The sequence below is a fragment of the Microcebus murinus genome, chromosome 24 (genome assembly GCF_040939455.1).
Source record: "Microcebus murinus isolate Inina chromosome 24, M.murinus_Inina_mat1.0, whole genome shotgun sequence".
In the NCBI taxonomy this organism is placed as follows: Eukaryota; Metazoa; Chordata; class Mammalia; order Primates; family Cheirogaleidae; genus Microcebus; species Microcebus murinus.
The window spans coordinates 1,409,673-1,420,992 of NC_134127.1; the positions used below are offsets into that span (position 1 = coordinate 1,409,673).

Sequence of the window (11,320 nt, forward strand, 5' to 3'; positions counted from 1 at the left end):
GGCCGGCAGGGCCGGGCGGGGGTTCTAGGTCTGGAGCCTGTGTCTTTCCCGTGTGTTTGGCCACGTAAGTGAAGTTGTGCGGCCGCCTCCCCGGACACCGCACATCGCTCCTCACTCAGGCCGTTGCTTGTAGCCGCCACTCTGCACACGCCAAGTGGACGGTTTTGCGGCGGACCCTCCACGTAGGACAGATTGGCATTGCGACTGCTCTTCACACAGTGTCTGCATACACATCTGTCCACAGAGACCCCAGCTGGGACTGGGGTTAGCACAGCACATGCCTGTGGACGGGCCTCGGCCCCAGCTTGGCTGGGACCTTGGTGGCCACGGGCTGAGGCATGTTATGTTGTGAAGCGCCTTCGCTGGTGCCCCAGCCGTGGGTGTGTGCAAGGCTACAGCTGTCTTCTGTCGCGCCCCGCCCCCACCCCCCGTCTGTGGCTGCTGCAGGGGTCCTCCCGTGCCGAGAGTGACGGGCGCCTGCCCAGCCTCCCGAGTCCCCGGCTGCGTGATGGGGCACAGCGTGCTCGCTCACTGCGCGGCCCTCGTTCAGGTGCAAGCCCGTGAACAGGTGTGGGCGCACGTGGCAGGTGGCACGGGAACCGGGGAAAGGTGCCGGGGGGAAGCCGAGTGGGCTGGCGCTCCAAGTCAGGAACTGTCCCACAGGACTGCGAGCCGTCGCCGGGACCCTGCGCTCCGACTGGCTTCTGTAGGACAAGAAGCACCGACGCGGAGGGTGCTGTGGCAGCAGAAGAAAACCTGTTGGCCATGGAGCCGGGGACTTGGCAAATATTTAGGAGCAAGCGTTTGCCTCCTGAGTGGTGGCGGACAGCATGGAGGTGGGGAAGGTGCCCGCGTGCGGCTGGTGCCTGCTCCCGCTGAGCTCTGTGTCCGTGCACGGGAGGCGTCGCCTGTCCCCCGGACTCCGTGTGGGCCTCCTTCGGGGCCAGGGCCATTTGCCCCTCTGCTGGGACCGTGAGCCCCAGGGCTCAACAGCTCAACAGCCACGGGGAGCTTCGTGCTTGTTTCTTTCTAATACGTGGCTTTCTTGGAGAAGGAGAAAGGGAGCACAAAGTTGGAGGCATTTAAGTTTTCTTTTCTCTTCTTTTCTTGAGGTTCTGTGGGTTCTGTGCTCTCACCCACCCAGGCTGGAGTGTGGTGGCCTCATCATAGCCCACTGCAGCCTCCAACTCCTCGCTCAGCTGATCCTCCTGCCTCAGCCTCCTGAGTGCCTAGGACTACAGGTGCACACCACCACACACCTGGCTAATTTTTAAATATTTTTTTAGAGATGGGGTCTTGCTACTTTGCCTCCTAAGCTGGCCTCGAACTCCTGGCTTCAAGCGATCCTCCCACCTCAGCCTCCCAAAGTGCTGGGACTACAGGTGTGCGCACCACGCCGGGCTTGAGTTTTCTTAGCGTCTATTTTCTTGCGCCTCTTGCTCCCCGTGGGCTCTCGGAAGCTCGGCCTTGTTACTTGTGTGGGGTCGCAGAGGGGGTGAGAGGAAGGGGGACTCAGTGAGGGTCAGAGGACCTAGACGCGGAGGTCGGGGCACCCGGCTCGAGGCCAGTACGCCGGCTGCCCTGAGCGTGCGCGCGCCGAGCACGGCGGGGTCAGGGATGCGAGGACGCGGAGACACGGCCCGCGAGACGGGCTGGCGCCGACTCCTGTTAACTTTTCCGATTCTTGGCTTCCACCAAACTTATCTCAGGCCAAGGCACGTTCTCCTTCGAGAGTCTAGTGTTCCTTTCCATCCTGTTGGGGGGACATCGAGAGTCGAGTGACGGGTAGAAGGAAGGAGGGACAGAGGGCCCTTTCTGCGCTTGTGTGGCCTTGTGCCCTGGAGCCGTGGGTGGCCGCCCAGAGCGCTGCCTCTCCGGGTCCCGTCGCCCTCGGGGGGCCAGCGAGGCCTGAGCGGGGCCCTTCCCCGACGCCAGGCTGGAAAGCAGCTAGCCCCAGGGAGCAAGGGGCGGCCCGGGGCGTGGGTCCCCTGCTCTGCATATGCGGCTCTTTTCGCCTCTGTCATTACTCGTGTTTTGTGAGCTGGACTTCCTGGGCTCAAGTCCCAGCTGTGCCGTCTCCTGGGTGTGGGACCTCGGGCAGACGGCACAAGCCGGTTACAGTTAGAGCGTCGGGCTCGCAGGGTTGCCAGGGCCCGGTGAGTGAGTGTGTGCAAAAGTGCGGGGACCCCCACCCTGCACCCCACCCCGCACCCCACCCCGTGCCCCACCCGGAGCTCCAGCCGGGCTTTCGGGCGAACAGCGGGGCGGGGCGGGGCGGGGCGGGGCGGACAGAGAGGGAGACGGTGACCCCGCGGCGGGCAGAGCTGTTGTCTCGTCTCTGCAGGTTTGCCTGGACTCGGAGCCGAGGCCCAGCCGACCCTGACGGCTGCTGCCTCCTTTAAGGATTCTCCCGCTCCCCTTGTCCCCGCGTGGTGGCTGGGGTCTGCCGGCGGGGGCGGCTGAGGTGCGCACAGGGGTGGAGGCGCTTCTTCCTCCCGCACAGGGGCCCAAGCCCGCGCTGCCAGCGCTGCCAAAGCACACGCCTCCCCCAAACGGAGCCGCCGGGCAGCGCCTCGCTCTCGGAGTTGGGTTTCCGTGTGGCAGCATTAGCTTAGACCAGCGGGGGCTTCGCGCGGCCCGCGAGAGCAAGCCGTTGGGTAGCGGGAGTGCAGATGACCGGCCGATGCTGGTGCTGCGTGTGGACGCGTGTTGGGGGCGTGTGAAGCTGCAGGCTCTACTCTCCTGCCTGACCAACTCCCCAGGTGTCCGGGAAACGGGACAACTTCAACGGAATCGTTTGCCCTACAGGAGTCACTCGGGAGTGTGTTCCACGTCTGCTGTTTTTGTAGATGAGAGAAAAAGAAAGCTGCATTCAATCTTTCTTTTCTTTTTTTTTTTTTTTTTGGCTTTGTTTTTGCTTTTTTTTTTTTTTTTTTCTATAATGTATGTCCTGGAGTCAGTAAGTGCGTGTAAGTATGCATCGTGTGGTTTGCGGTCAGGGGAGAGAGGCTGAGTTGTCGTGACAAAGTGCAAGCTCTTTTCTTTGCTAAACGAATCACTGATGCCAAACACCGCTCCTGCCGGGTGCAGGGGTGTCTGTCAAGCTGCCGCCACAAGGCCTCTGCCCGCAGGACTTGCCGGGGCCTCACCTCTGCTGGGTGTCAGAAGGAGCACGCAGGTTTTTTCGAGTCGGGGGCCTTCTCGGTGCTGTCACCGAACCTCATTTGCACAGTTGGATTTCTGCCTCAAGGCCTCGGGGCCGCCCACCTAAGACACACGTGACCCGGGGCCGGTAGGCAGAGAATCGGGTCCCCTGTCCTCCTGCCTTAGAGAGGCGTTGTTATCGAACAGACTTTCGCTGGGAGGTGCCCCCGTGGCAGGAGGTGCGTTGGGGGGCCCATCTGTGGGCCCTGCCCGGTCGGACGGGCTGGTGCAAGTCTCCTAGTGACAGGCCGCTCTGCAAAGCGTTGGCCAGTCCCTCTGTGACCAGCCTGCGCTTTGCTCCTCGAACCGCCTGCTTGGGCGCTGTGGCCCTGTGGGAAAGAGAGAGCAATTCAGGGAAAAAGCAAGTCTCTTGGGAGCGAGGGTCTGGTGTCTGTCTCTGGACGCTGTTTTCGTACTTTTTGGAGAAAGCGTGTCCATGTGCTTGCCGGGGCACCCCAGAACGTGGCGGGACCCCCGCCGGCCCCTCTTGCTTTCCTGCTAGAGGAACCGTGGAACCGTAGGGCTCCAGTCTGAGCAGTGAGGATCCCAGCTCCGTGGCTTGGGCAGGTTGCATCGCTTGTGAGCACCCGTTGAACGAGAATGAGTTCAAGTCTCTTCAGGTTCCAAGTAAATAATCTACATTCCAACATAACTGATTGTTTTTTTAATCTGAAAATGGTGGGGATCGACTAGATCTATAGAGTGCCTCTCCACCCTCCTCCTCCTCTTCCCCCCTCCTCAAAAAAGCTATTTGAAAATGCAGAATTTGTACTCAAAGCCCTAGCAACCCTTAACTAAAGCCAAGTTGCTCTAGTTGAGCAGATAGTGACAGATCCAGAAATGTCATCTCTGGGTTTCCTTTATGTTCTCGCATTTTGGGATTCATTGATATTTTAGATTTACTTAAGTTCTTTATTAGACTATATGCTTTTCTAAAATTTAAATTTTTTGCTTCAAAATATGTACAGTTTAAAACACCAAATAGGAATAAAAGGTTTTTAACAACAAAAAAAAAAATCCTGCAGTTCCCTGCCCTCTGCCCTCCTACCCATAATTCTCATGGCTCAGGGGCAATAATTTTCAATGATTTTAGCTATTTCTTGTGATACCCAGCAAATTGGAGCAAATAAATGACATGCTTAAATGGAGGGTTTTGATTTAAAGTTTAGACATTATTTATTGATTTTCTGTTATTGAAGGTAAAGATTTCTCTCTGTCATTGCTACCTTTCTGATATAGTTGTATCTCGCTTTTGGTTGAGTTAATATTCAGTATTTAACGTATTAGCCTTACATAAATATTATTTGTGGCTGAGCCATGTAGTGTACTGCATATTTAATTTCTTTTCCCCTTTTTGTTTTTCCTTCGGATAGTAACTGCCTCATTTTATTTGCCCAATGACTCATGTTCCTGGTATGAATTCGGCCTCAGGCTTCCTGGCAGATATGCGTCAAGCAATCTGCCTGAGCTCTCCTCCCTCCTGTTGCATCCCAACCGATGGAGCTTTAAGCCCGTGTATCAGACAGGGCTCCCTGGGGAAACAAATCAAGAGGAGGTATGAGAGGGGTTGAGCAGGGGAATCGGCTCACGTGATCACAGAGGCAGAGGGCTCACGCTCGGCTGTCTGCGCGCTGGAGAGCCGGAGAAGCAGGCAGTGTCCCGACTTGGTTCGGAAGAAGCCTTCGGACCAGGGAAGCCGGCAGGGCAGTCCCCAGGCTGAGGTCAGAACCCGAGAGCCCTGGCGGCCAGTGGTGCAAATCCCAGAGTCTATAAACGTCAAAGAACCTGGAGTCTGGTGTCCACGGGCAGAAGGAGAAAAGGTGTCCTGTAGCACAAGGCAGAGATCTGAGAGGGAACCCCTCTTCCGGGGCTCCCAGGTGATGGGATGGTGCCTGCCCTCGTGGAGGACAGGTGTTCCTCTCTGCCCGCCCACACGCGGCCAGTCTCTCCCGGAAACTCCGCACAGGCACCGCAGAAGCAGCCCCTGGTCAGCCTCGTGGGCATCCCTCAATCCCGTGGCATGGACCTAAAATTACCCGCCGCAGCCTGCCACACGCAGCGGTTCTGGAAAAGCCATTTCTTTGCTTTTCTCATGTTAGATTTTTGTTTTCCTGGAGTCCCGCGTTGTCATCTAGATTAATGTGGCATTTTTTTGATAGGTAAGTGAGGTAGGTGACGGTGAAACTCTTGGATTGATTTTCTGTCTTTTTCTTTCTTTTCTGTGTTCCATCTCTCTGTCATTTTGTTCAGCTTTTGAGGAAATTTCTTCAACCCTATCTTAAAGCACTTACGTTACAGTCTTTATTTTTCCCTCTTATGCTTTAAATTTCCAAGTACCCTTTCTGGTTCTCTGAAGATTCCTTTCACTAGCTTTCTGTTCTTGTTTTATAAATACAAAACCTTGTCTAATATTATTATCATTATGAAAAGTTTATGTTCCCTACATGGACTCTGTTATCTCTGAATTCTTTTTTCTGTTTGTTTTGTGTGCTTTGGTGTCTGTCATTCCCATTTAGAAGCTTTCTGTAAATACCTGCCAGTCCCCGAGTGTCCATTTGAATTTAACAGTGAGGCACAGAATTGGGAGCTCTGTGTGTGTGTGTGTGTGTGTGTGTGCAGGGCCCCGTGATCGTCGGGCCTCCTTGTGGAGTTTTTTGGGGGGGCCTGTAGCCTTTTAGTCTTTTCTTTTGAGCTACTAGTGTCGTCAGAGGGAAACTCGCAGTGGTCCGACTGGGGCACGTCGCGCAGTGCTCTGAGATCTGCCTCTCTCTTTACCCTGCGGACTTTCACCGAACCCTCTGCTGTCCACGTGGAGGCACCCTGTCCTCCTGGGTGCCTGGGGCACCCCAGCCCCAGGCTGGGTCAAGCCGGCTGTGCGGAATGCGCCCTTTGGCTGCTGCTAGCGTGGGCTGAGCTCCCCAGGAGTCACGGCCCAGAGCAGTGGGGCTGAGTGTCCCTACACAGGCTTTATACCAGTCCCCATGCTGAGGCCGCCGGGAGCGCCCAGGGCCCCCAGTTCAGGAGCATTTCTGGGTCCTGCTGTGTCGGCTCGTTTTTTTTTTTTTTTTGTTTTGTTTTGTTTTGTTTTCCCTTTGTGGCGCCCCCTGTCTGTCAGCGGCTGCGTTTCGGCTTTTTTCCCTCCCTCCCTCAAGCCAGCTCCCACCGCCCATTTGCTTCCTTGTTATTATACAGCATGCTGTTGATGTGTTCCTGTTTTCTCTGCCACGTTCCTGAATGTGTTCATAACTTTTTTTTAGACTATAATTTGTAAGCTGGCCTCAGGAAGGAGTGGGAACGGCGGCGTGTGCTCCATCCAGTCAATGTGCCTGGCCGGAAGTCCTGGTGGCGGTGACTCTTTGTGAGCGGTGCAGAAGCTTGGGGGTGTCTGTGCGGCTTCCCGCCGCCTTCCCTCCTCCGGCTTCCCTCCGGCTGGTTTCAGCTGTCTGGAGTTCACCCCCGTCGCCTCCCACCCTGGTCCTCACGATCCCCCCGAGTCCCCACGCCGGCGCTCCGGTTTCAGCCTCATCCGTGAAGTCTGCGGCGTTTGGGGTTGAGGGGCGTCTCCTCCTCTCCCGGCGTCTTCCCCTGGCGGCCGTCGTGACGCTGGGCTGCGGGGTCCCCAGAGTCGGTGGCTCTGATGGCTTCTGCGATAACTCTTCCTCCTCGCGCCCCAGGGAAGGTGCTCCTGGTCCCTCTTTCTCTTCTCTTCGCCGCCCCCTGACCAGCTTCTCTGCAGCCGTCGTCTGCGGTCAGGCGAGTTGCAAGTCGATTCCTGACTCGGCCCGTTCCCCGCCCCGGCCCCTCCGCCTTGGATTCCTGCAGCAGTCCCACGTCGGTGGTGGAGGCCGGGAGTGGCCCCGGCCCGTGGCTGCTGCCGCGCACTCAGGCCCCGGCGTCTGGCGGTGGCGGCGGTGGGACCGTGACCGTGACCGGAAGCCGGGAGGCCGGCAGGCGGAAGGTCTTTGCAGAGAGCGAGGACGGGGGAGGGTGTCCTGGCTCCCTGGGTCTCAGCTCAGCCTCAGAAATGCGGCCACGCCACGCTTCCTGGGGAGCCTATCAAGGGAAGTCTGATTTGTGAGCAGAAACATGGTCTGGGTGGTTGGAAGTGGAATGAAATTGTAATGGTTTACTCAAGCGTGAGGGATTATTTATTTTAAGATTACTGAGAAAGACCCAGACAACCCCTCGCTGCGGCCTCGAGTCTGGGTTTCGGCGTTCCTGGGTCTCTGAACTGCTGCTGCTGGCGCCTAGGTAGGCACTAACGGCCCACCCCTGGCGGGCGTTAAATTGTTGCTAAAAAAATAATAATAATAATAATTTTTTGCTTTTGTTTTTTATTTTGCTTTAGTTCGGGGTCCAGCTGTTGTGAAGAGCTGGGGTCAAGGGCCTGAGGTGGTGGTTTAAGTTGCCCCACCCTCCCTCCGGGGTGCGCAGGGCGCGGTGCACAGGGTGGGGCTGGGCGCGGACCCGGGTCTCCCCAGTGTTGCCTGGCCTGGCCCCCAGCAGGGTCCTTCTGCCAGGCCGGCAGGCAGACGCGCTCTACGCTTTACAGATGGGGGACCCAGAGGCTGCTGTCAGCCCCGCTGCTGCTTCCTGGGGCTTCTCCTCCCTGCCGCCCCCCTGCATTGCAAGCTCAGCCTGTGGGCCGGGTAGCCCAGAGGTGGAGGTCGTGTGGGGGGATCAGTCCCAGGCTGCTCCCCAGGCCAGCACCCGCCCCTCCACCCCTGCCCCAGAGCGCACTCCGCAAGGCACCGGGATATCAGCCCGGACGGCCAGTGGCCTGTGCAGACAGTGTCGGTAATCTGCGTCCCTGAAATAAACCCTAGAACGATTCAAAGATGTTAGTAATTTCTGGCCATGTGTGCCTTCTTCCCTACTCTCCCCACCTCAGAAACGAAAGTGAGCCAGACGGCAAGAAGCAGGGTCTAATGCAGAGCACATTTCCGTCGTCCGGTTTCTCCTCTCCCTCGCCGTCCACCCCACACCCTGCAAACCAAATTCCTTTACACGGTCACGGCAGAGGAACATTAATGTTTGATTTGAGTCGTGATTAAAAGCAACACAATCAGAAGAGTGAAATAGTTTCCACCGGAGCAGTATCATTTTCAGCCGTGTGGCACTGGGGTCCTCAAACTTTTTTAAACAGGGGGCCAGTTCACTGTCCCCCAGACCGTTGGGGAGCGCGGCGCACATTCCACACGTGTGCACCGTGGGCCCGGGACGAGTCGGCCGCTAAGCAGGACAGGCAGCGGCGCCAAAACCACGCGGCGGGCCGGATAAATGTCCTGGGCAGGCCGCATGTGGCCCTCGGGCCGCAGTTCGAGGACCCCCGGCAGGAAGGAGCACTGTCCGTGGGGCCGGTGGGATTCCGGTCCCGACTCTGGGTCCCACACACCGGCTCTGTGCTGTCGTTATTTGACGTGAGTCCTCCTTGATTGCAAAAGGCCGTAATAAAATAACAGCAGTGGCTTCTTCACGTGGTTTCTGTGAGTGCCGCGCAAGAGGCCACGGACTCGCTCAGCCTGCGGTCATCTTCGAGCCCAGCGCGTGGTGGGCATCCAGTCAACCGCGGCTTTCCGCCGACAGGAGGCGCCGCCGTGCCATCTGCAGCGTGCGCCAAGCCCTCTTGGAACTCCCCTTGGTCACTGCGAAGGCCATGCTTGGTTCCGGGCGCTGGGCCGTGGGGAGGAGCCGGGGCTTCTCTCCGGACCTGGAGCCACGCCTTGGAGGGCCTCCTGAGGGAGCAGAGATGTCCTTCCTGCCTGCTGCCGTGCGGGGCGCTGCCTTGCTTTGCAGCGCGGTTTCCGGCACTGCCAGGGCTCTGCAGGGCGGGCAGAGACGAGAGCCCGGCCGGGGCAGAGAGGCTCCTCTTGCTGGTCCCTTATCCAGCCCCGCACGGAGAACTTCTCTCGGTCAGTGAGCCCCAGCCTAGAGGAGGCGGGGTCTTTGCCCCCGTGAACCCAGGGACGAGGGCTTGTAAGCCGGCAGTGGACACCGAGCCCGGTGTGGCCCGTGTCAGGGGGAGGCCAGGGAGCGGTGGTCTCCGCTGCCTCCTGCCCGCTGCGCCCCCCTGCCGGTCCCAGCCGCACTCCTCGCACGCGGGGAGGGCGCCGGCGTGCCGGGAGCCCTGGGCTTGGCGCTGGTCTGGGTGGGAGCTTGTCTTCCTCAGTAGACTCCGCGGGATCCATCCAGTCCCCAGGGTGGTGGTGACAGTGTTAATGCAAGGTCCGCAGAGACAGAGGGGCGAGACGCTCGGGGGACACGGCTGGCCCTCACGCCGGGGCCGCGAGGAGAAGCCGTGTGCGGCGTCAGGTCTCGCGGGGCATCCCCGGACCGCCTGCTGGATCGGGACCTGTCAGGAAGTCAGAGCAGAGTCGACTCTGGGCGGGCTGTCGCTGGGGGCGCTGCAGTGGGGACCGTGGCGGGCAGAGCGTCTGCAGGGACTGCCGGGCAGCCACCGCGGGGACGGGACGCAGCGACCCGCGCTCCGGTTCCTCCCGTGCTGAGGGCGGGCGATGATGTCACACGCGGCCAACCGCGACAGTCTGAAACGCTCTTTGTCTCCCCTCGCTGGGCGCGCACGTAAGACGCTGGCTGTCTCCTTGACGGGACCCACCCACCCTGTGGGATTTTACGTCTGTGGATGTTAAAAAGCTAAACCAATAACACTCTCAACAGCCTCAGTTTTTTTCCCCCTGTGAATGCCGATCTCTGTAGCATTTGATGATGTGGATTACATTGGATCTCGTGATCACCTGAAGCAGCGCGTGATACTCTGAGTTGCTGAATTTTATAAAAGAGAAATGTGATTTGGTCTTGAAAATTGATTTGAGCCTCTTACGGTGCCCAGTGGCAGTTACCGAGATCAGACCACATAAACCCGGGCTCCGAGTCAGTAGCAGGCGAGCGACAGAGACCTGGGTTTGGATGGATAAGACCGCCTCCTCCTTTTACTCGCTGTGTGCTTTTCGTCTTCCCCTGCCCGTGGCTCATTGTTTCAGGTGCAAAACTGTTCTAAAACACTTTCTCTCCCCTCTTTCTCTCCTCTCCTGCCCCACCGCCTCTAGCCCTGAGGATGAAAATAAAGGAGGTGAAGAAGGAAAATGGCGACAAGAAGATCGTCCCCAAGAAGAAGAAGCCGCTGAAGCTGGGGCCCATCAAGAAGAAGGAACTCAAGAAGCTCGTCCTGTACCTGAAGAACGGGGCCGACTGCCCGTGCCACCAGCTGGACAACCTCAGCCACCACTTCCTCATCCTGGGCCGGAAGGTGAAGAGCCAGTACCTGCTGACGGCCATCCACAGGTGGGACAAGAGAAACCAGGAGTTCAGAAACTTCATGAAGAAGATGAAGAACCACGAGTGCCCCACTTTTCAGTCTGTCTTTAAGTGATGGCCTCGGGGCGGGGTGGGGGGGGAGCTGGGGGGTGGGGGGGGAGAGCGGACAGCCCTGGACCCAGCGGTCCCGCAGCACGCGTCTCGCTCCTGTGGTAGTGGACCCCGTAGTCCTGCTGGCTTTGTCCTTGCAGCCTTCTCACGCCCCTCCCTCCACAGCCACGCTCCGGGCCCCGGGCAGCCGCGCCCAGGGGAGGCCAGGGCCACTTAGGGTTAGGGAGGCGTTGAGCTCTCAGCACGTGGGGCCGAGGAGGTGCCAGACCATCTCCGCCGGAGATGCGGTCGCTAAGAAACAGAACCCCCTTTGCCAGCACGCCCACACGGGCAAGGAGGGCAGTGGGCAAAAAATGAGAGCCGGCAGCAAAAAACTGAGTTTTGCAGCTTGTCGGATGACCTGTCGGCTGATGGGTGCCTTTGCACCCGGCCAGTTCTAACGGCTGGGGTGTCTCGTTCCAGAGTGGATTCTCACCTGCTTAGACAGAAACAGACACACGCCACCCTTAGGCTTTAAGACGGATTCCAGGAGGTGACAGGTGCAGGGGAGAAGAGTGCCGGGTGCAGAATCTCATGGTGCCTGCCAAGGGGCTGCAGAGGGGGTCCCTGCAGGCACTGCCCCCCGCCCCCCAACAGGACTGTCTTTGGACACGACTCGGCCAGTGTCAGAGAGGAAAGGAAGGCTCAGCGGGCGCGAGCAGGACCATGACCTTCAGACTGAAAAGGCCAG

General features: G+C 58.6%; 1 protein-coding gene across 1 annotated transcript in view; it reads left to right on the forward strand.

Moving 5' to 3' along the window:
* SFRP1 (secreted frizzled related protein 1) overlaps positions 1-10,602 on the forward strand; it is a 33,679-nt gene extending 23,077 nt beyond the window's left edge. Inside the window, exon 3 of the mRNA XM_012777428.3 lies at positions 10,272-10,602. Within this exon, the coding sequence (XP_012632882.2) occupies positions 10,272-10,594 (323 nt within the window). The 3' untranslated portion in view covers positions 10,595-10,602. The remainder of the gene's footprint in view (positions 1-10,271) is intronic.
* The last annotated feature ends 718 nt before the right edge of the window (positions 10,603-11,320 follow it).